This window comes from Aulostomus chinensis, chromosome 22 (genome assembly GCF_037954235.1).
Source record: "Aulostomus chinensis isolate RoL2024-O1b breed Wild chromosome 22, RoL_Achi_v1.0, whole genome shotgun sequence".
NCBI lineage: Eukaryota > Metazoa > Chordata > Actinopteri > Syngnathiformes > Aulostomidae > Aulostomus > Aulostomus chinensis.
In genome coordinates, this window is record NC_141341.1 from 4,548,553 (window position 1) to 4,573,565 (window position 25,013).

The 25,013-nt window shown below is 46.2% G+C and overlaps 1 protein-coding gene across 5 annotated transcripts in view; it reads right to left on the minus strand.

Annotated features, from left to right (window-relative positions):
- Positions 1-151: 151 nt before the first annotated feature.
- LOC147240426 (uncharacterized) overlaps positions 152-25,013 on the minus strand; it is a 51,027-nt gene continuing 26,165 nt past the window's right edge. For 4 of the 5 annotated variants that reach the window (XM_086193753.1, XM_086193755.1, XM_086193752.1 and 1 more), the window contains 9 exons: positions 18,267-18,328; positions 17,863-17,883; positions 17,491-17,751; positions 16,791-16,878; positions 16,047-16,276; positions 15,549-15,836; positions 14,811-14,989; positions 9,288-9,380; positions 152-8,383 (listed from right to left, as the gene is read on the minus strand). In XM_086193753.1, coding sequence (XP_086049879.1) covers positions 7,967-8,383; positions 9,288-9,380; positions 14,811-14,989; positions 15,549-15,836; positions 16,047-16,276; positions 16,791-16,878; positions 17,491-17,751; positions 17,863-17,883; positions 18,267-18,312 — 1,623 coding nt within the window. In that variant the 5' untranslated portion in view covers positions 18,313-18,328 and the 3' untranslated portion in view covers positions 152-7,966. Of the gene's footprint in view, positions 8,384-9,287; positions 9,381-14,810; positions 14,990-15,548; positions 15,837-16,046; positions 16,277-16,790; positions 16,879-17,490; positions 17,752-17,862; positions 17,884-18,266; positions 18,329-21,100; positions 21,606-25,013 lie in introns of those variants that run through there. The other variant, XM_086193757.1, reaches the window with a different exon arrangement.

Here is a 25,013-nt window from a genome sequence, read left to right on the forward strand (position 1 = left end):
AATCTTGAGAAGATTCACGCGTGAAGAATCACTCCAGGAGAATCCCTCGTCAGTTTGTGCCAGGTTTAGTGGTGAACTCTGGTGAAGGGAAGCCAAAGATCACCGCTGACCTTCAGTCAAATCCTCGAGCAAAGAACGTTCAAGTGTTTAATGCAGAGAATCCCATCGGCATCACGCAGGCGCGTTTGCGGCATTTTATAAACCCAAACAATGCGGTTATCAATGCATAAAACAAGAGTTTGATAAACTGTTACATTTGCACATGCAGGAGTTGCATCGTGCAGCATCGGCTGCTCTCTCGCAGCAGTAATTTGTCCACGACGATCAGTTCTTCGTTGTGATCCTAAGGTCAAGGAAGTTAAGGCGCCGGACTCTTCGGGCGGAAATCCTTCAACTCATCAAAACTTTCCATTGCTTTTCTGAACTGAAATCAGAGTGAAAACTCAGAAGAGCAACAACAAAAAAAAAAGTGACAAAAAAAACCCCAATCAAGCTTTTAATTCTCTTCACTGTTGAAAATTCATTTAATTGGATTTTTTTTTCAATCATTACAGAAAAAAAAGAAGAGAAGCTTTACAAAAGTCTGTGCAGGAAGCCAAAAGCTCGTATTTAGAGTAGAAATAATCAGATTTATTCTTCAAGCAAACAAGGGGGTAGAGGTGGTTTGTTCATGGCAGCACACTGAAGCATCGTGAAAGTCAATAATCCGACTTTGGACGGAAAAAAAAAAATGAAATGAATCCTGAAGTCTTAAGAAACGAAGCATTCGTGTTATTTCTTTTGCATGCAGACAAACCAGTGTCAAGACCAGAACTCCCAGTAGCAAAAACGTACCAGTGTCACATTTCCCTCTTCTTTCATTTACAACAACCTACTGTAAATTACACAGTCCAGAAGGAAATGCGTGAATCAATGAGGCTTAAACATGGAGTTAAAACACAACACTGCATGTTAGTGAACACACCCAAGAGGATCTTTTTTGGGGGTAGAAAATCAAATAATAAATGACCAAAATAAATGAAGCCTAAAAAAAAAAAACCCAAATCTCTAAATGATGTGTTTCATTCCAAAATACTGTGTTCATGCATATTTATCACGCCTTTTGATTTGAACACACTTTACATATGAAATAACAAACCAGGCTCTCTCCTTTGCTGTCAAAAATCCGCTGCAGACAATGAAATAAAACAGTTGCCAGACAAACGCGCAAGTCTGCTCTCTCAGGTTAGAAATCTGTGCGCTCAGCTTGATGAAACCACGACAAAAATCGCCATGAATCCACCTCAACCGTAGAGGGCACCCGGGGAGCCAACGCCTCCGCCGAGGTGAACTCGGCAAAACCTGAAATGAAACAAAAGCAAAGGCCTGGATTGAACCGGACGAGGCACTCGGGAGAGATTGTAAACTGGAGTTTTGGGACAGTTTTGCAGTTGTTGGCCATCAGTCGCCGTCACGTTAAGTAGTTTTTGGTAAATCCTGCTGGCAAAGAGACAAACGCCACCGCAAACAATTCCTCGGAGGCCGGCCCTTCGCCCTTGGCGAGAGAATAAATATCAGGAAACTGAATTAATTCTGTGCACGTTGTCGACGACAACTCTGCGTGCAGACGCGCTTGGGCATGTGCGGCTGTCCAGAGCACGGGCAAAGACTGCAAATGACAACAGAATGAGAAATTAAGAGCGGAGATTAAAATATTAGGGACATCGAGGAGGAACCTGTGCACCTCCTTCCCTCAGGCACGTGAAGGGATTATTAACCCAAGCTCACAGTTTACAAACCGCGTGCGAGGGTTTGTGAACCACGGACAGATTTGCACATTTGTTTCATTTCAGTCTGCAGACACTGCAAAAGATCAAATGAAAAGAAAACAGGATTTATTTCTTCTTCTTCTTCTTCTTTTATAAACTCATACAAAAGTACTTTGTATGTATGCAGTAATACTGACAATGACAACACCTCTCCTGGCTGAGTCATGGGCTGAAGCACGACGTTCTAATTTGGCTTGAAGAACCACCCTGATGCTGCGGTTTCCCCAGAACTCAAATAGAAAAACACAGTCAGGATATTTCTGAGACGTCGCAAAAAGACTGGCCGAGATGCATCCAGGCGGCGTGCGTTCCTATTTAATGCCTCTGAGGGCGGCCATGTGGGGTGGAACCTTCATCGGCTTAATGGCTAAAAGTGGGTAACACAGGTGAGTACACGAAGTGCATGGAAGTCACGTGAGAGGACAAAACCTGCGCCGTTGGAAAATCAAACTGAACGCATGCTATTAGTTGATTTTACATCACATGGCATATTATTGATGCTCAAGGTAAAAACCATGAATCACATGACATATTTAGTAAGGCAAAAAGTGTACTGGTATATATAAAATATAAAATACCGTGAGTGACATTCAACACTTTTATGCAAACACACAAAGCTACGGAAGCTTAGAAAGGCAGCGTTTGTAACCACGGTTCGCCTCCACACCAGAACCTGTCGTCTTCACAGGTTCCGTGCCTACATCCCATTTTTGTTCACTAAAGATCTCTGGGACACTTTGAGGGAATTTCTTCAAATTTGCCACAAGCGTCCGTCGGGACTTGAGGATGAACTGGAAAATTTTTCGATGCTCAAAGGCCGAGGCCACCGTCACCTGACATCCACCCCTCTCATAAACCTACGGGGAATTTCCCCAAATTTGCCGCAAAAAAAAATCCACTGGGATTCCAGGATGAACTTGAAAACATCGGTGGTCAAAAGACGTTTACATATCCCATGAACACCTTGGGGGAATTTCTCCATGTAGCACAAACGTCCACTGCATGGGATGGACTGAAATAAGTTTGGGGTCAAAGGTCAAGGCGGCTGTGACCAGCACGCATCTCTCTCGTCACAACCCGTTATCTCGTCATCTTATCATGACGGCTATCTTCAGATAATGAGCGCAAGATGTTGCTACCACAAGACAAGGAGAATTATCTTGAGATAACACACTAACGGACGAGATAGATCTGCAGTGAAAGAAAAAGTTGTTACAAACACGGCCTGTCGCGGCTTCCGTACAAATCAGTTACCATAAGGATAAAACACAGTTGTACATGTCTTCATAACACACTGACTATTATTTTTAACCTCGGCAGCAGTCCCTTCTTTTTATTTCTTTTGACAACAAAAAAAATAAAATAAAAGTATCATCATGAATGGCGGGAACATTTCAAGAGAGACACTGGTATTCTCCCCGAACTGTCACTCAGAGGAGGATTCTGGGAAAACCAGCGGCGATGGACTCAGAAGCTCGGCAGAAAGGGGGCGGTTCGCATGGCTATGATGGTTATCGGCGGCTCATAGTGACTTGCAGAAATCTGCAGGCCAGCAGTCACGCCAGGTCTCAGGTACAGAAGAGCAGGAGGACATCAGGTGGAGAGAAAATACAAAGCAGGTTGTTAGGGATTGGTTTTTTTTTTCGTTTTTCTTTTTGTTTTGCTGCTAAATGTGACGCTAAGTCGAGACAAAGGAACGCACTCAAACATTCTTCAAATGTTGTTTGTCAGCAAATGCACAGTTTGGGACGGCACACGTGTGTCCCAAAGGTAAACACATATGAAAATAACATTATATTTGTAGGGAATATAGTTGTTGTTCTTGTATAAAAACACATTCTCAGGTGTTGGGAAGACATTTTTTTGGAATATTGGGGTGAAATGAGTGCGTAAACTAGAAAAAAAAAGGTTTAAAAAAAAAGTGTTTATAACTGATTGCGTTTCCTCATTGTGCGACGCTGTTCGCTGAGCTCAAAGACCAGTGGTTCCTAATTACTTTTCTCCAATTATCTTTCATGAATCGAAAGATAAAACTGTATGCAATCACGGTGAAAGCTGCTGAATCTCACTGGAGTGAATCAATCATCATCGATCTCCGTGTCACAACCCGCAGTTGACAGTTGACTCCACTATGCTTGGAAGTGTGAGCCAGACTGCGGCCTATTTCTCTGACGATTTTTCAACATCCTGAGATTCAAATCGAATTATTGAACTGTAGATTGAAGGAGCATTTTATTGAACCTCACCCTGCCCTCACACGGAGCAGCACTTCTGCTCTTTGTGTCTTTGTGAATCGCCTTTGATGAAACAGAAAATACGAGGCCGAGGCTGAGTGACAGACGGTGGAATCCCTTTCTTAAAGCCGACATCAGCTGCCACTGCCTCAACTCCCATTATTCTTTTTTTGAACTGCCACATTCTGTCATTCAAGTGAAGCTGGTACCCTGTAAGACAATCAAGCGCCCTCCAGCAGAGGCGCTGCACCTCGAAATAACAACACAACATGTCCCCGAAGGGGTGGGGCCGGGTACTGGGGGTACTGGTGGGACTGGTGGTACTGGTGCCCACTGCAGGGTTATTTGAGTCAGGACTGCATGCTGAGTCAAATGTGAGCTTGGGTTTTGGTCACTGGACAAAAGCGTTAACCAAATTATTATTTTTGGCAACAACAAACACCAACCCTGCCGCAGCAAACCGGAGGATTTCACCCGTCATCACAGACAGGAGAGGAGCCGCCAGCGGTGCGATTCTGCCGCCCGTGAACGGGTGGTTAAAAGATCCGCCTGCACATTGACAGTGTAAAATCTTGCATCAGCCTTGCGGGAAGGAACGCGAGTGCCGAACACATGCAGATCATGTCACCGTATTTACACGAGTGTGAGTGTGTGTGTTGCTGAGATGTGCTGTGTTTTGTTCCTCTTTCTGCCCTCTGGGCGTGAGTGATACCTCAGTGCTATTATCACTAATATTGCTTTATTGAAAATCCTTCGCCTGTCTGATTCTTAGCCGCCGAAAATCAAAACAACAACAACAACAACAAAAGTCACCTGATATTTACAGGCGGAGCCCTAGTTTTGCTTTTTAGTATTCACACGTGTGACAGAAGTCAAGAAGTCCCTGCCATAGAAGAAACACTCAATAAGTCTCATCCATTAAACGACCTGTCGACCCAAACTACTTTCCTCAATAAGAAGGGTGCAGCGCCTCACAGTGGCCATGGAGCGAGCTGCAGGCTAATTTATAACAACACGACTTGTTCCCATAATTTGATTGATCAGTGACCAGTGGATTAACTTGTTCTTTGACTCATTCGTGGCTATGAGATGTGAGCTGTTCCCTCAATTCATCAAAGAGAAGGGAGGAAGTTGTCTTGTCATCCCATGGCTGCTGTTTTTTTTTTAATCAGATTAATGGGAAAGAGTTGCGTCTCATGGCTGCAAATTAATTCAACGGTGGGAACCAAATACACGGCACGACCACCAATCAACACAATGGTGGGAACAAAGTTAAAACAGCTCGGTCAAAGTGTGTCCTTGCAGCTGCAAATCCGTCAGACTGAGGGGGGAACAAATTCTAACTTGTGGCCACGAACCGTGGGAACAAGTTCGAGTAATCAAATCGTGACAATAATTTACCTTGCGATCTCGTGGCCACGATAAATGCATCTGTAGGCACGGATTACATCTCCTGGCCACAGGCAAATCAAAGAGCGGGAACAACCTCTGCGTCACCACAAAGTAGTGAAAATAAAACCTGGTGACGACATGAACGCCATTTTTGTCTGCGTCTCTCTGCGGCCACTGGCACCTTTGTTGTTGCAGGTCCACAGATTCTATTTACAATAGCTGCTCCTTAGTGTTGTTACCTCTTTTGACAACAATGTGATTCTTTTTTTCTTGTTCAACTTTGTGCTTTTCGTCCTCCGGGCGCTGGACACCTGAGGCTGGCTGACGGCTCTCAGGAGCCTCCAGAGGAACAGACGGGTGGCGTCTCCAAGACAGACGTCTCACTGCCGTCCTGGCTGGCGCACGGAGCCGCTAATGATGGTGATCAATGCGGCCGGGTCGGTGTGTTTCAGCGGGCTACTGATGTTGCACTGTTGTCAGATCCCCCCAGGTGTGAAAGCACTGCAGTAACCGAGCATGACAGACCCTGGATGGGAGGACACGCAGGGGCCCTCTGTCCTCAGGAGTGAGCGACGTCTCACTCGCGTTTTGTCAAAGGTCTTTGGTGCTATCAAGATTCCTGCCACCTGAATTTGCTCGCAGTCTTTTTCGAAAAGAACATCAGTTAGTCAGAAGCACTCGGAGCCGCAGGAGTTTCACGTGACCGCACCGCGCCGCGACCGCTGCCACCCGACGCTTCAGCTGCTGGCCTTTCGCTGTTTCCGCGCACATGACGTCATGTTGAGCGCGTGGTTACACGGGGCTGGCTGAGTCTTTAGTGCGTCAACATCGCTGGGGGAAAGACGAGATGTCTAACAACACCACACCTCCCACATGTCCTTCTGGTAAAAATCGAGACGGAACTTCGCTCATCGGCCGAGCGGACACCGAAGGAGTGTGTGACGTCAGGGCCCTCGACCGTGGCTTCATGGAGCGACTGAAGGGTTGACTGTTTCAAATGGAGTTGCTTTATATGACACCCCCCTCTCTCTCTCTCTCTCTCTCTCTCTCACACACACACACACACACACACCTTTGAAGACTGTTCAGTCTCGTTTCATCGGCGCGGAGGGCTGCGTTGTTATCACGGATTGATCGAACTGCGTCTTTCCAGTCCGCCGCTTCAATCCAATGAAAACAACAACAACAACAACAACAAAACAAACCGGGGCAACGCCACTCCGAGGCTGTCAGGTGGAGATGAAAACAGGAGGCCTGAAATCATGCAAGTCATTTGTCTGTTCCCCTGCACGGAACCCTGATCCGTCCCTGTCGTCTCCTTCATCACCGCCCCTCTCTCTCTCCGTGTCCATGGTCCAGGAATCCAATTGTGCTCACGGGAACTGTTCCAAAAGAGCCGAGAGGTGTCCTACTCTTTTCTCCGCGTCGAGTTTCTACCCGACGACCACTCAGATGTGGGTTCTTCATGAGCGTGAGTGGGATGAGCCCGACAGGTTTCTGGGGGGGGGGGGGGGGGGGGGGGGGGTTTAGACGCTGGCGTAAAAATGATTTGTTAGGAGGGAAAGAAAAACAACCTGCAGCAGCACTTCACATTCAATCACCGGCTTCAGTGCGGGGGGGTTTTCTTTTTCCTCTTTCTTTTGTTCAGACTGTAGAGGAGGTTTGTGCTGTGAATAAATGCTTAGACAGGCACTTCTGTCCAGAGGGGAGACACTTCCTGACATCCTGGTACTGTTAATGGTCGAGTTCACGTGTGGGTGGGAAGGATTTCATGTGAAAGGTGCTGTCAGGACTTTTTTTTGTTTTGTTTTTTTGTCTCAATCCTTGAAGAAAAAAAAAAAAAAGGTCAAACTCCTTATTTTTACAGCAAGACCTTAAATCGTTTGGTCCCGCTTTGACCCCCCCCCCCCCCCCTCTCTCTCTCTCTGAAAGGAACAGGACAACTTTTCGGGAAATGTGCATGTTGTTGGTCCTCCCCGGAGCCGGCCTGCCACAGAGCGTTTCTCTCTTCCAGTCTGGCTCTGAGGTGGGTGGACAATGGCAATATTTCCCATGAAGTGGGCTGTTCCATTACAGAGCTGAGAGCATTTTACCCTTTTTGACATTAGCATAATGTTTTTTTGAGCCTGTGCTTTTTGGCCCGCTGCATGCAGTCAGTCTACTCTACTCAGCATTTCCCCATAGATCTAAACTATGATATCTAGAGTAATGTTTAATTTAAATGCATGCATTTGCCATGAGCACAGAATCGCTCCTTTCCAATGGGGTCTTTTGCATCTCATTTTTTTGAAGGTATGTTGCGTACGGCGTTTTATTGGGCCTCTTGCGCGAATGCTCGATAGAAGGTTACCTCTAGTCTACGCCGACACCGAGATCTGAGCGTGGTTTCGTTTTCTGTGGTTTTGTTTCAAATGCTGTCAAGGACTCGGTGGAAGTTGAATATTACGAGGATCCCGAAAGGCCAAATGGAGGTGGATGTCATAACTTAATAAGAGGACAAGAGCTTAAAAAAATGTACCCCCGCGCGTCCTCTCAGGCGCTCTGAGCTGACTCCTCCCCCTGACCAGCTTCTCCACCCTCTGCACCTCCTTCTGTCTTGGCTGAATCTGACCCAGCGGTGTCTCTGGAGGCTGCTCCCGGCGAGGCAGTGCCAGAGCGAGGAAGGGCAGCTGGGCTGGCACTCATGGCGGAATCAGGAGTTCGGCTGGCACTCAGGTCGCCGTCGGGGACCACGGTGGCGTCCTGGCTGTCAGAATGGAATCCTTCAGTCACGGGGGTCGGGGAGAGGGCGCTCAGGAGGGGCTTGTGGGGGACGTAGGTCATTGCAGCATCTGTGTCACTGTCCAGAGGGAGGCCAGAGGTGGTGAACTCCACTCCAGAATCACTCATCTCCAGAAAATTGTCTGAAGCGAGAGTTTGGTAGCGGCCTGGTTTTGACACCTCGAGGCCCTACATGGAAGGACAGAAGAAGGAAGCACAAGAGAGGGGATGAAAGGCGGGAGAACGGGTGAGAGGAGCATGAGAAGGGAGTATTCCAGGATGTAGGACGGGTCGGAATCGTTGAATGAGACCAGAGATGAAATCAATTGCAGAGACAGTAAGCGGGAGAGCAGGAAGGAAGAACAGAAAAGGGATGGGGATGGGGAAAAAACAGGAGGTCGGAGGGGAGAGGGGGAGAGAGATGGAGGAGGTGTCGGCGTACGGTGGAGGAAGGGAAAGAGAGGCAAAAAAAATGAGGTCAAGCAACATGAATATTTTATGAGCATGTTTCCAGGACCTATTTACTGTCTTACCTTCCTCTCCCTGGTAGCCTGCACCACTAACTCGCCCTCCTTACACGGAAAGAACGTGAAACGCGTGTCGTGGTTGTAGAAATTCAGCTCAGAATGTATTTACGTGTTGCAAGGCGGCAGAGACCAATTCGTCTGATATCGATAGAATAACACGTCAGCGGAATCCTGCTGATTCCCGTTCACTCCCACCGGTCACGGAGAGTTTCCAATTCCATTGCAAAAAAAAAAAGAAAAAAAAAAAAAGGAACAGACAAACAAATATCATGACTTAACTTTGAAATCACGAATATTTTGCAGATGTTTGTCAGTAAAACCTGGGTGTTGTGATAGTAGTTTGTTTTTTTTAAGACTTTGTTTTTTGCATATTTAATGCTTTATTAGGTCGTGTACAGAGGAAATGACAGGGAAGAGAGAGGGAGAAGAGGGACGACGTGCAGAACAGAGGGTTCTCTACGCAGCCCTGGCCTGCTTGTTGTGGACTTAACCGATGCGCCACCGCGGTGCCCCGTGATCGGAGGTTTTGTGTGACAACAGAAATACATCCTAACTCACTCACTGACCTTGATGGTGACCTCTGTGCTCTCCGTCGGTTTATCAGAGATAGACTGCATCAGAGATTCCTCGGTGAACCTGGAGTAAGCCTCATGGACCACCTGCACACACACACACACACACACACACACACACACACACACACACGAGACATGTCAAAACACGGCTTCAAAATGATGTGCTTTAGCAAACTATATCACACCACTGGAAAAGAGGATATGGACAAACACACACACACACACACATACACACACAAATAACTGCACAGAAAGCTGGGACAATATAAAAGTGGACGTTTGCGTGACATGACTGAGAGACGGGGTTGTTGGCGGTGTCGGAGGTCGAGAGGCAGCAGCGCCAAAAGTGCTGCAATCTTTGGAAAATGCCGCTTCTCTTGAAGTGCAAGACAGAGAGCAAAGTGGAAGATGAGGGATGAATGGAAGCATTTTAGGGGCACAGACGGATGACGTTTGAGTGAAGGAGCTGTTTCAGTGCTGAGCAGCCGGGCTACTCCAGTGCTGCTGCTGGACTGGAACTCATAGTCCTCGAATGATTCCTCAAAATCTATGTTTGACCAGTTTTGTTTATTGTCCATTTATAGCTATGATCTATTTTACCTTTCCAGAACTCACAAATAGTAGAAATACTTTGTTGTGACTCCAGAATGAAGGAAGAGCCAGCCGCAGTCCAGCTTCAAGCTAACGACAGCTAACGGCTACACAAACAGCAGGACTACAGAATAATCCACATCTGCGTCTGGCTCTTTTTGCCTTCTGGAGTTTCCAATAAGTCCTGTTTATTGCAGGTTTGCTCAAAAGTTCTCTTAGAATTAAGACATATACTTAAAAACATTCCAGCAAACCTTCGAGAGGGAATTTGTGTTATTCTGAATTATAACACCAGCATTTCCATTTTTACTGCAAATGCTTATGAGTTCCAAACATTGGCTTCCTAATATCCTCCTGACTCACGTAACGGTTCCAGAGCTATCGAGTTTTTCCCAGACACCCTCTCAGTTATCCACAGGAGGTCTACTTACATCTCCAATAAAGTTTATTGCAAGGAAAATGACAGCGTGAGGCAGTTTTACTTCCTCGGATGAACCTGCGCAAAGTGGATCGTATTTTATTCAGGGAAGGAAGAGGGGAAGAGGGAGATAAATTGGAAGAAACAGGGAAAGTGTGGGGAGGAGGAGAGGTTTTAAGTGAGGTAAATGTCAAAACTGTGAAACACAAGACAATTAAAGCGAGAGAACCCAGAGGGAGGAGATAAAAGGAGGGAGCAAAGGAGGAGATGAAAATGCACTGAGGAACGAGGCAGTAACAACAGCAGAGAGACAGCAAATGGGAGAGACAGCAAAAAGGGACGGAGACAGACGAGTGGAGAGAGTCGGGTGGAGAGATGATTGAGCTGAGCTCCTCGTCAGCCGGGTGAAAGACCCAGAAGGTCACCGACGAACCCTCACATGTTCTCTCAGACATCAAAGGCAACTGCTGTCAGCTCAACCTCCACACGCTTGTAGTTTAAGTGGCCACACATTAAAAGCACGTGGATATCACTGCCTGAGCACATACACAACATACAGGGATACACAAATACTTACACAAAGACAGAGAGTGGGATGTGGGAGTGGGGGGGGGGGGGGCGGGGTGTCCGGCAGTTTAAACATTTACTCAAACTCGTTCTGCAGTATTTAGAATGTGATACTGCTACTTATTCACAGAGGATGTAGGTAAACTCGTCTGGACTCTGACCTCAGGTCACCCTACGTTGCGCAGATGCAATCCAGCAAAACCACGTGACAGCGTGACGTGTTTTCTTGAAATAAATGGAAGTGGATGCACATTCAAAGAAAGAGCGCCGTTCTACCAGCTGAAGAAGTGCGGACGTCTGGCTCCGTGGCTAAATACTGAATTGACTGTGTTTGAAAGCTCTCGTTTCAGTGGCAGGTGCCAGCACTGGACTTGACGTGTAGGACACAGCTTTTCATAATGCATCCTCTTGACTTTTATATCTTACATAAAAATATTTTAGTGGAAAGTAAAATTCTTGTCTTCCTTACACTGCAAAAGTCCAGTTTTTTTCTTTCATCAATCGCTCCCATCATGTCATGTTGCACTTCAAATTTAATTGTTACATTTCTCACTGATGCGGAAAACACAACCACGGAACTGTAAAATGGGTCGCAGTTTTTAGAGGTGATACTAGGAGGTAAATATAAAAACTGCATGTCATAGGGGAATGTCTCTGTATCATGTCACTTGTTACACGTGTCGCTCTGCATCACTCGAAAACTAAAACGGACACTTTAGCACACGACATCAATGCACACAAACACAGACAGACGGTAACACGCTGACAAACTACACACAGACTTCCTGTGCGTCGAAATCAGCTGAATAGAAAACAACATCAAGGAGGTTTGGGCTGTCCTCAACACAAACGCACGCACAAACTCAAATACACAAAACCAACACGTCAACACATCAGATGTTTACCTTAGAAAATCACAAAACTACAGAGTTCAAGTCATAAATATGCGCATGTGTGTGTGCTCAGCTAGCTGCATCACCACATACGGTCACTACAGCGGAGAAGCTTTGAATGTCTGCAGTTATCGTTAACGAATAACTGCAGAAAGGGAAGTCAGACAGAGAGACAGAGAGGAAGACAGAGCAGATTAGAGTGCAGGAAAGTCACCTACGACGCCAGCGTGACTTCCTCTACGCTATCGCGGCTCGGCTGCAGCTACACACACCAATAAAGAGGCACTTCAAACCGTTTCAACAGGTCATTTAGTCTCCACCCACACTGAGTTTAAGATCAACTCTCTTAAAGCAAGTGGAAAGAAGGTTTTAATTTCATCCGGAGCGAAGCGGAGAAACAGCTGCTGCCAGCGTGATGAAATCTTCCACTTGTTTTAGGAAAAGATTTTCAGCCTAAAGGCAAGATTAAATGACTTTTTGAAAGCATCTGCGGCGTGCACCGGGACTTGGGCCAGAACTGGACTGAAAATCCTTTGAAGTCAGCAGTGACATCTGAGAACACGGCGGTTCCTGCTGAAAGTCCATACTGGTGTTTGATTCAGGCCACTGACATAAAAACTACAACCCCATGAAAACATTTCTGCGCCTGCCATTGGTTTCCACTCTCCTTTGTTGAGTTTTACAGATTTTACTTGTCTAATTTCACATGGAATCTTGAGAATACTTCAATTGTTAATGCCTGCTTCACAAGGTCATTACCCACTGGTTCCACTGGACGAATGTGAAATAAATGTCAGGGTTTAATCTGCCGCGGTAGCGGTGCTACGTCTGGAGCTGTGGGAGCCGAATGAAAGATGAATAAGGTGCGAACGTGAGCGGAGACCCGCTGAACGGGGTTTCTCCTCATGTGATGGTTCTCAGCTCCAATTGCAGCTTGTGTTTACTCTCTTAGTCACCGTGGAGGGTTACTTTGGACCAGAACGTGGTGGAGTTTGCTTTACTTAAAACATTGTCATTCACCAACAGGTCGTGAAGTCGTCATGTCACAAACATGTGACAACAAGGCCCAACCAGGGACCCTGCACCACTTCAAATGACTGGAGGATGAAATCAGCTGTTCAGCGTGCGAATCTTCATCAGAGCCTGTTCAGCGCAGCTCACTGAGCGAACACTGACGCGTCTGGAAGGATCTCAGAGGCAGTTTGTCCCAAGTCGTGATGCCTGATCCACTCAAAGTAATTTATTGACTTTTTGTCAAATTAGCTCTTCCATCAACTTCTGGTGCTCCATTAATATTGATGACAGTTTCTCCTCAGTGCCCAGGACTGATTTCATGTTCTGATGCTGGACACATATTTCTGAAACTGGCACTGATTATCGTGTCACACAGCAGCGAGTTGATCGAGGAACTTATTTGCCACAAAAGCAGCACATTTCTCTAAACACCAATAAGAAGAGAGATAGACAGAGTGATAGATAGAGAAAGGGAGAGGGAGAGAGAGAGAGAGAGAGAGAGAGAGAGTGGGGGCAGAAGCAGAGAAGCCAGAACACAATTCTCTCACCAAGAAGAGGCTCCGTTTGAGGCTCCTTAAAGTAAGAGGGAGAGAGTGTAACGCACAGGCGACAGCGTTAGCTGGGCCACCAAAGAGAGAGAACGCAGCACATTCACTGTAGGACTTAGTTCCAAAACTCACTCAACACTTGATGCACATAACAAACTTACCACACACCGTGAAGTTTCACCAATCATAAGGCATCTACATTGTGTCTTGATTGGCTTTGGCAGTGCAACGCGAGCATACTGGGTTGAATTACACACCCAACACGTTCTCTATGAACTCCAAATCTCAACTTCAGGGATTCAAAAAAAACAAAAACATCTCATGAGTTGTTCTGGGCGGCACGGCGGTGCAGTGGTCAGCACTGCTGCCTCACAGCAAGAAGGTTCCGGGTTCGAGCCCCGGCTGGAGCAGGGGGTCTTTCTGTGTGAGTCTCCATGTTCTCCCTGTTCCTGCGTGGGTTCTCTCTGGTACTCCAGCTTCCTCCACAGTCCAAAGACATCAAGAGGGGACCAGGTTAATCCAGACTCTAAATTGACCGTAGGTGTGAATGTGAGAGCCAATGGTTGTCTGTCTCTATGTGTTGGCCCTGCCATGGACTGGTGACCTGTCCAGAGTGAACCCCGCCTCTCACCTGAAGGCTGCTGGGATAGGCTCCGCCCCCCCACCCCCAACCCTTAACAGGATAAACGGTAGAAAATCGATTGATAGATGGAAGAATTGTTCTGTTCAAACAGGTGAAAATGTGCCTAAAAGTATAAACTCTATTGTGAGACTGCAAACACAAAAACACAGACGGAGGAAAAAAGAAAGAAGACAGACAAACGTGAGTAACATTCATGTGACGTCACACACAGACACAAAAAGAAGCGGCTGCATCATCTACGGCTGTCACAGACGACCCGGCCATCAAGCCAGTGTTTGATTCATTTTTGAGTTAAGGGGTTAAGTATAAAAACGCCATGTTAGACTTTAACGAATTAAAAAGTGAAATATTATTAAAAATTCACATGAAAGAAAAAAAAAATACGAGTAAAACAGACCCACATTCTAAAAGCAGAATTAAACAAAATCTTGATTTGGGGTCTTTCTCAGTGCTAACGTCCAGATTGTACTACTAACACAATCAAGAAATTCTAAAAATTCCCCAAAGGCACGTACGTGGTGGGTTCTTCCTGCCCTCAGGGGTCACAAAGAGGTCACGCAGAAGGGAAGAAAAACCTCTTTTTTTTTTTAGCTCAAGACACCTTGTTTTGAGTTCACAAAGGCAAAAAAAAAAAAAAAAGGTTTTGGGTGCGGTGTCGCTTTAACGTTTTCTCTTTGGCTTCGGTCGTGATTGCCATGTTGAGAACCGCGGGGGAGCAAGTCAGCCAGCTGACCATCCTGACTCCTGTAGACCCTCCTCATCTAAATCCCTCCTCACAGACACAAACAGCCTCAGTGACGGGTAGCGTGGATGGATGGTGATGCGCGTGGGGTGCGTTACCTGTCTAAAAGCCTCGCCTTCGACCTTGCCAGCCTGCTGTGCGATGAGCGTCAGCTTCTTGTTCTTCTCATTTCTCTTATGCACTTTATAGAGGCAGGAGAGCAGGCACACCAGCAGCATGGAGGCGATCAGGCTCAGCAGGGACAGGATGGCAAAAGTCAGGGGAGGCATCTTGTACACTGGCAGGGAGATGAGGACCAGAGAGCAGAGCAGAGCAATAATCAGAGACTTCTGTGACTTTCATGCTGACTTTAATAAAAATAATGTTGTCTGAGGATATCCAGACGAAAAGATACATTGTCACCCACATTTGTTGGGTTATTTTCAGCAGCATTGCACAAAAACTGCTGGTGCATTTTTAAGAAAAAAGTAGAATTCAGCCGGGACAAAGCAAGAGTTCAGTGCAGATCCTGATGAAGGACTTTCTATTAAATAACTAAACACAGTGACCCATCAGCAAGTTCTTGCGGGGTTTTGGACCGTATTTGAGATGGATCTTGTCGACTCATGAAAAAAGGAAGACGTCAAAATATAAAAACAAAAGATGGCGCAAAAGACAAAAAACCCTACCCCAGAATGCCACAGCAGCATTCAGCAAAATGTGACCTTCATGGCAAAGGTCCTAATGGTCATGTGGTAATTTATCAGGTGGTTTGTGCGCTCGTCAAGCAGCCTGTCAATCACAACGCGCTGATGGTGTCACCGTGGTGAATTAGGGAGCGTTGTGTTCTCTCTTACCCTCCACCTCCAAGTACACATTAGCCACAGGAAACCCAGCCAGGTCCGTTACTTTGAAGACACCCACGTCGGCCATGCGGACCCTCTTCAGGCTGAGCTCGGAACCCTCCACTGTCAGCCTCCCCTCCAGCTGAGGGTCCAGAGGGGTCTCCAGAACCCCACGGTCGAGGACAACGCGATCGTGGTTGTCCGATTTGGGTCTGTAGACGACGCTAACGTTGGAATGGTGAAGGTAGAGTTTCATCCTCAAGTTTTCTCCAGTGGAGAGATGCACAAAGTCCTGGTGCTCTGAGGAGAACCAAGGGTCGAAATATGAGGAGTTTATCAGTTGGCCCTTTCTACAACACTTTTTATAGAAGACTTCGATGCTCCCGTGAAATATCCACTTGACCTAGCCAGAACATCCTAGATATTCCCTGAATTCCCCCGGCCTACAGAGAACTCTTCATCGTAGCCTTTTACACCAGAACATTCTGGGAATGTCTCGCTGGTTCTCACCTCTAACATTCAGGCAGTTCCTCCTGCGGACTTTGCCATCGCGGTCAAACACAGTGAAGCTCCCCTCGTCCTTCATCCTGACTGAGCGCAACGTCACCTGTTTTTCCGAAACGCTGAGACGTCCGACGTATTCCTCCGCCAACACCGTCGTCTGGTTGTACAGCAGCACGACTGGAGGCTCTGTGGCGGGTTGCAGCGCTGTCTGAGGGCTGTGCTGGATCGGAATGGGCCTTAGCAGAGAGAACCACACGTAGATGGTCAGTACGACCGTTACTGTCAGCGTTGTCTTGTTAGAATGCAAGAAAAGTAATGTGGAATGAAACATCCTCTGTTGCCGTGAACATTTAACAAAATAAAAGATTATATGCATGTGTTGAAATGTTTTAAAGCGCTCAATATTGAGGAAACAACACATACAATCTAAATTTAGAGACAATCCTCATAAATCATGTTTTTATCTGACATCTTAAAATGAAGAATGAACTAACATACAGTACACTCTGGTGATAAAACATTTTCCCCGCTCTGTGTTTTTTCTTAAGGGACATCGTTCTACTTTTTGGGATGCAAACTGTATTTCACACAATATAAAACCACCAGATGCCCACAATGTGCACGTGCATGTTTTAAAGTGCTCATTTTGCCGACCCTTACTAGTCGCTGAGCCCAGGACAGCTTTCTGACATGTTTCTGAATCCATGAAAGGATCATTTTTGTTTCTTTGCTTCTCCTTCCAAACTGTACCTGAATTCCAGGGTGATCGGGCCTTCGACATAGCTGAGGTGAATGAAGTAGGATTCTCCATATTTCACCACTTCCTCAAGCGCGCAGTCTGGTACCCAAAACAAGAGAGGAGATACGGGTATGAGCAGAAGCTTTGTGATCGAGATCATAAGATTGTCTTGGAATGCTGGGAGTTCTGCATTGTCCGGGTAATCCTCGTTTTCTTGATTCAGCCGAATGCTGAGTAATCGACAAACACTTTAAACCGAGCCACAAGCCCAATTCCTAAAAAAATCCACGGTTCCACCCACAAACGTAGGCTAAAGTTCTATCAGGCAAAGACGAACCCATACGTTAACAGGTTCGGGGACCCAGGCAAAACCAAATCATTTCACACTTTCATTCTTCTGAACACAGACCAGTTTTCCCCTTGGGAAGTGTATACAGCTGGGTAAAGACCACCAGGAAAATGCACTCCAGAGTTCGCAAACAGATGTTTTTGGCAGGTTTGCTGCTGCTAGCGGTCAGTAACCATTAGCTTCGAGCTAGCTGTACGTGGCTGGCTCTTTCTGCATTCTAGAGCCAAAAAGAAATCATTCAGGAGAGAAAACCCACCTATTTGTGTGTACTTGAATGGCAAAAAAACACTGCTTGCTTTAAGAAACATCATAATATACATCATAAATGTGTGTCCCAACCTCTGTCCCGGCAGACAGCGTACCTCTAACCTTGAGGATGAGGTGCTTGACTGAGTGGGGGTGGTCTGTATTCTTAATGATGTACACGCCTTCATCCTCCTTCTGCACGTCCTCCAGAACCAGGTGCCCGAGAGCGTTGAGGGACCCGCGTGAGTTCACTACTTTACCCTCCTGAAGCAGAACCACCTCAGACGTCTTTGATTTGAACACAACCTCTCCGCTTCTCCCTGGCGGGACATCGATGTGAATGTCCTCACCGAAGAACGCTGTCCTGTCTTCCTTGTCTGGAGGCAATAGTTGAAACGTTTAATCACACACACTGCGTCTTCTTTCATAGAATCCTCCTAAAAGCACCCTTCCTCGTGCCTCACAATCTAAACAAGTGGCTGTTTTACCTTGTGTAGATGCTGACACCCCTGCAAAAGAAAAAAAAAACAACAACAACAGCTTTTTTTAGTCGTCTGCTGGCTTGTACAAAGACCTCTAAGTAAAATTGAACTCCTTTGTTGGTGATGGAAAATAGAACTTCCACCGACAGTATGAAAGTGTTTGAAATGTAAATGCACACATCATGTCAGATAAAAATAGACCAGATGGGGGAAAAAAACATGCTGACGACCATTAAGAAGAGGAAGGAAAGCAAATAAGAGGGAATGAATAGGTAACAAAGTAAGTTCCTGTACTGTGGTTTCGTAGAATCTGGGCTGATCATGGGATTAAAACCCATCTGAGGGGGGGTCTTTACCAGCCATTCATTTCTGAGCCCCTCTCCCAAACGACTAATTATGTTTGTGCTTACCGGTGCAGACCAGGACGCTGAGCACAGCAGCCGTGATTGCTTTCATCTTGAATAGTCGTACTCTGCAGAAACAGGAACCCACACACAACAATTAATGCGATTGTTTTACAGCACCATCATGACACCAAATAATCAAATGGCAGCTACACGGCATGACACTTTCATGTAAATGAACATCCCTGGTGTTCAAACCCTCGCCAAAGCAGCTCCCACAATGCTCGTTAAGTTCACCGCCGCCCAGTAAATCTGCATGTCACTGTGCATCATGTTTGCGCGCTCTGCCTGTGAGGATTTACTGCAGCCAACGCAGCTACTTCTGGTTAGCGCTCTGCTCGCCGGTTATCACACCAGGTCATTTTGAGGGGTTGTGTGTGACACTCAAAATCTGCCGTTTTTCACAGCCGCAGCTCCAGCAGAGACGAAGTCCTACAACCACAGGAGCTCGCTCTCAATGTTCCTGCAACACTGGCTGACAGTAGCCACAAGCTGTCACGACTGCTTTGAGAACACTGTCCAACCTTTAGGAGGAGCACAATAGGGAACAAGTTGGAAGAACTTTGAGCCGTAACATCGCAGAACATTTCACGCTCTGGTGATTCAGAACAAAATATTCTAGCTTGGAAGAATGCGGCTTCCATTTAGCCCTCTGGTGAAATCAACAGGTAGGAGGGACTTAACCGTGTTCTTAAATTGTTTTCTCTAATTTTATCAGCAGAGTCGTTTTGCAGGGGACGAGTGTGACACTCGAAACAACGTGTCTCCTCTTGTTTTACAGCTGCAACAGTGAGGGCGGAAACGTTCCCTCATCATTAACCAGCGACAGCCACAAGCTAAGGGGCAGAGAGCTCCGTGATCCAGGCAAGGGAACGGTGACCTTTCCTATTATTATTGTTTCTTCAGCAGATTAATGTAGGTGATGTTGAAGGATGGTGGATTCACGTGTCTCTCCTCCACATCAGATGCAGCTCTCTGCCAAAGACTTCTCGCCAGAGCCTGCAGCATCGGTCACTGAGGAAGGGGAAGAAGCTCCCCCCAGCCTGTGATGAGACCCCGAACCTGCCGTCTGCCCTGAGTGTCACTGCACAACAGAACTGCTGCGGCTTCGCCGAAATTCTTTCCTGTCAAAATGACTTCATTTTTGGTACATTACATCTGTAAAACGGCACACCAGTGAATCACAACTGACGTTTTTGTCACCAGACCGCGAACATTTTTTTTTTTTGTACAAGGGAGGTTAATTTAGTGGCCCTGGTGACGGGCGAGCCTGTTCACCTGCGGTACAAACAGTTCTCTCTGCGGCTGAGTTCTCTGACATCATCTCCACATAGTCCATGCTGATTTGTTCAGTTCAACCAAAATTGAGGGTTTATAACGAATTATTACTTGTTGCACGTAAAAGCACAACAATTGCATATCAAAAATAATTCTCTCACTGAAATCAGCCTGTGGGTCCGATAAAATACTTTGACTTCAACTTGACTCCCCTTTTAACGAAACTGGATGTTTTCAGCGGGACGTGCAATTCCACGACATTTACATTCTTTATATATATATATTTTTTTAATGTATTTATCAATTTTATTTTAACTCAAAGCCTGAACATAACTGGACCTCACCCACGCAGTTGTCCAACTTTTCTTAAGAAATAAAATGCCGCCGAGGCCGAGGTTATTATTACCGCATGATCCGATCACCCGTATTAAAAAACGAAGGATTCTGCATCGTTTTGCATAAATTTTCATGTCACACAGACGTTTCACAAGAATACGATGGACAATTCGGGAAAAAGACGCCAACTACAATCTGGCTCCTCTAGTTTAAGAGGTGTCCACTCGTCCCTGCTCCACACTGCCAGGCAGGTTCATCTCGCCGTCAAATACCTAAATAAAGCGCTCCAACATCTATTGTGCCTCAACAAAGTAAGATAAGCTATAAGAGGAGGTATTAAGTGTTCCTGAGGCTGAGGGGGGTATGTCTGACATCATGCTGTGGTGTGCATCCTCTTCATGTCTCCTGCGGTGAGAATCAATCATCTCTCTACTCATGACCACAAACCAGAGGGTAAGGGGAGAGGGGGGAAGAAGAAAGGACAAAGACTCCAGAGAGCATGAGACACTTGGATTTCTTGGTCATCCCTGAGGGGCCATGATGGAGACCATCCAGCTGACATGGGGAGACTCACCTTTTACTGCTGCTGCACCAGTAGTTTGGAGGCACAGAGGAAATACGGTAAGACACAACAGGAAAGAGCTGGATGGAGCACAAGTATTTTTCAAAGGACATCTGAGCAAGGAGCTATGATGTCCAGCAACGTGAATAAAAACGAGCCTTCATACAACCATTTGAAAAAGACAGGTGTGCAATGGGGAAATACTGAAAAGAGTTACGCCAAACCGTAACCTCAATTATTTGATTGCCACAAACGGTTGAATCTTAAACAGTTTCTATCTCTACGAGACGCCAAGGGGGAATTTCTTCTGATTTAAATGTGGGCTGGGACTGCAGACGCAGTGACAGGCACACGTTGTGGCATACAACTGGAATGCGCTTATATTATATAAGTTATATATTATATATGTGAGTTATATTCAAAGTAAAACACCACGGCTGAAGTGCCTTTCTCCGCGACATCGACCAAATATGGCGGTTCACATCTCACGCTTGTCAGGACCACCAAGTGGTCTGAGGCCTCATGGCCTTGACGCTGAAACGTGTTTCGAACTTCAACGTTCACCTCGGTCAGCTCAGAGTCCGCGCTCCCTCCCTCCCTTCCAGATGGTGGCGTTATGACAGAGCTCCTGACCTTACTTTTAGAGGTAAAAGTCACCAATCACCTTGCGTCAATCTGTTTCGTATTTCCGCTGTCCACAGAGGTTCTTTTCAGCTTTTCTCAATCACAAAACCTTTCGTATGAACAGAATAGTTGTGACTTCTGCTGTTCCCTTCCTTCCAGTAACATCTTTCTGTGCAAGAAGTCGTAAAATCAGCTGGAGTTCATATGAGGCTTCAACAGCCCCGCTGAGATGTGGTGGGCGAGTACACGGTGCTGGCTCCATGTGGGTTTGTTGCTACGGACGAAACACACAACAGATTACAGGATGAAGCCACTGCGTTCTAACCGCTGCAGCCTGGTGTGGGGTGCCGTGACGTTCATGAATGGACCAAGGATTTTATCCCTCATCTCAAAGTGCAATCATGCTAGGAAAGCGTGGGATGATTTCTCTTTAAAGTTACAAATGCCGTACTTTAAATCACGGCCAGTGAGAAAGCAGATGCTGCTGAACGCTGTCAGGACCCACGGCGGAGCTGCTCATCAACAGGACAGCTTAAAAACAGCAGCCACAGCAGCAGGCATCTCCATCCTCACCGCAGTCTCAACGTCGACAAGCTCTAATGGGCCGGACACAGCTAATGACTCCAAAAAGCTAACATGTTAAGTAGTTTCGGTAAAAGTGAGTTGCAGAGGGAGTGTCTGAGCAAGTGTGTGAAACAAAAACAACCTATAAGCAGGCTTCAACATTGACAACACCTGCCAAATACCCACCATATTGTTAGCCAACACAAAGTTACACAAGCATCTCTTAGTGCCATGCAGTAGAGCGACGTCAGCTCAAGTACCGTCCGTGTCTGTGACTGGCTCGTGACACATGAAGGCTACAGAGGAGTGCCAATTTAAGGCCACTCATCTCTCAAAAACTGCATTTTGGCACGCAAGTGCTCATAAATCCGAAGCTCTCAAGGACCTTATTCGTATCATTTGGTGTAACCAGCATCTTCTTCATCCAGCCGTACGCTCAGCACACACCACAAACCGTCAGTATATTGATATCAAAATAACCTGTTTCCACAGTGGGCGGCTCGGTGGTGCAGTGGTTACTGCTGTCGCCTCACAGGAAGAAGATTCTGGGTTCAAGTCCCGGCTGGAGCACGGGTCTTTCTGGGTGAGTCTCCATGTTCTCCCTGTTCCTGTGTGGGTTCTCTCTGGTACTTCATCTTCCTCCCACAGTCCAAAGACATCAAGAGGGGACCAGGTTAATCCAGACTCTAAATTGACCGTAGGCGTGGCTGGGAGAGCCAATGGTTGTCTGTCTATATGTGTTGGCCATGGACTGGTGACCTGTCCAGGGTGAACCCCACCTCTCACCTGAAGGCTGCTGGGATAGGCTCCACCCCCCTGCTACCCTTAACAGGATAAGCAGCAGAAGATGGAGGGATGATTTTGCTGACCCGCTTTCTCAAACACGATAAACCAGATTGAAAAATAAGCAGAAACTGGAAGGACACCTCGGAGTTCTGCTCCACGTAGGAGCCTAAGCTGCTTCTTCATATCCACTGCAGCACCGAGGAACACAGTGAATCACTCCATCCTCTCAGAGGGAGAAGGAAAAAAGTAAGCTTGCGAAAGCTGGGGTTTTTTTTTTCAGGCAAGGGATTAGAACAATTCAGAGGGGGAAAAAAACCTTTCCCTTAGCGCATCGATGATAACGTCACTTCACAATAATGGACTGGCATTTAAGTGGCCTGAAAAACGACTCGAGAGGCTCTCGCTCCTTTAGCAGAGCACCGTAATCAAAGCATATTTTCTAATCAATGCCCTCTGAGAAGGGTTTGAATCAGCTCACATTAAGATTCTACAGAACCATTAGCTTATGGCACGTGAGTGCTGCAAAAACACAAATCACAGGTTTGGCACGGTGGGGGGGGGGGGGGGGCGGTACCACTGAGCGGAAAATGAAGGGGTGTCTGCCGGTTCTATCGAGGTCAGCAAGTGTGAGGTTCCCAACGTTTCTCAAAAACTGACACGGCGTGGAAAAAAACAATCAGATCAACTAAAAAAAACCTGCAGTAACTGATCATCGCAAACCATATTACAGAGGGCCGATGTCAAAAATGTATTCAATCTAAAAAATACAGGGAAAAAGTATTATTTATACTGCATTGAAATACTTTGTTCCCTACTTCTGTTCAAGTCTGTAAAAGTGCGTCTGCAGTCGAATGCATCACAACTCTTCTAGATTCTTTTTTTTCTTTTTTTTTTTGTCGTTCTACAAATGTTCTGGTGATATCACCATGTGGTTCTCTGATAATGCTTCAGAAGTTCTTATTCCAGGTGGGACGACTTTTTCTTAGACTTTCTAAGAATGTTTGGTGTTTACTTTTTTTTTTTTTGAGGTCCCACGAAACCAGAAATACATGTCACCCTGTATTATTTCTTAATTTATCATCGATAATAAATAAATGATTAAAAAAAACTCATATTATGGTACTTTTTTTTTTTTTTTTTTACAACACAGTCCCTGTTTTTCTTCTCCCTGTAAAAAAAGGTCTGACGTTTTCTTGATGGGCTTTGATTAAACGTGTGACGTAACATCGGTGGAGACAACTTGTGACGACGCTAACTTCTGTGTTGAACTACAAAACTACAGCGTCTTTGTGGCACGATATCACATCCTCAGGTTCCTTGATGTTAAACATGTTATCTTTGCAAATATTCAAACTTATAGGAAGATTATGGGCAACGATCCTTAAAATGTTCTTTAAACGTGAAATCAAATTGTCTTCAAGACATGGATGTTGTAGCCGGAGCTGTGGGAGTGCTCCCTGCTAGCTGGGGAAGCACTTTAAGCCCTAAAAGAATACAACGATAAATAAAACATCAGGTTCCTTTAATAAAACATTTCAAGGACTCAAGACGTGAGGTTTCAGACAGGTTAGGGAGTCTGTACACGTGAATTCGGCGAGAAGGCGCTGTTCGCACATCACTTGGTGCTCTGGACCAAAGTATCGGCCAAGCAAGCAGCCAGACGGAACCACGGTGTCCACGGCGCTTACGACCCGGCAGATCAACCCGACAGCGAGAGCCGCGGAATAATCGGAAGTGCAGATGTCACATCCAGAAAGACCCCCGTGACGAGAGGCCGCAGGGGTTCCCCCTATCAGGGTGATCTCATCGGCCTGACCGACGGATTTAAGACCGCTTCGCCCTCACCTCGCCCACTCAAAGCCAGCAGGGTGCTGGCATCGGGCCTCCGTCATCATCAGTTCCAGGATCGCCTTTCTCTCACATATTGCTGCTTCTCTGTCTTTTACTCTTCTCTGGAGTGATCCCTCTCTTCTTATTCTTCCTCAGCAATACTTACTCTTACTACTACTTCACTTAAACGTTTTTTTTTTTAAAAAGTCCAACAATCACTCACAAATTGGTGTCCCGAGCTCATGGAGGCTTTCACCTTCCTGCATCACTTCCTTCTGACTCCAGAATGAATGCAGAGAGAATTTTAATTTGAGAACAAATAAACTGTTACAGTTACGGTTCAGCTGCCATTCGAGCCTGAGGTGTAACAGTTTGTTTTTGGCTCCACTCAAAGTGTTGGTGGTTTACTGCGCTGAAGGCTGATGGAGAGGATGTGGTGGCGCCCGTACTGGCCCGTACTGAGGGGTTTGTGAACGCAGCTTTGCGGCAGTCGTTTCCTTGCTGTTGTCAGCCGTTAGCCGCTATCGGCTTCAAGCTACGCACACGTGGCTGGCTCTTTCTGCATCTGGATTCACAAGGAAGTGACGCAGGAGGGGAAAAATGTCTTTGTGAGCTTAATACACTTAATTATGAGTATTAGAAACTCAAAAAAGCCCTTTTTGCTTTCACGCCAATCAGATGGATTCACTGCACGAATGGCAAATGGAATAAGATCCAACACAAACGCTGACACAGCTGATCATTTTCGATGTACTTCCAGACCTCTCTCTCAT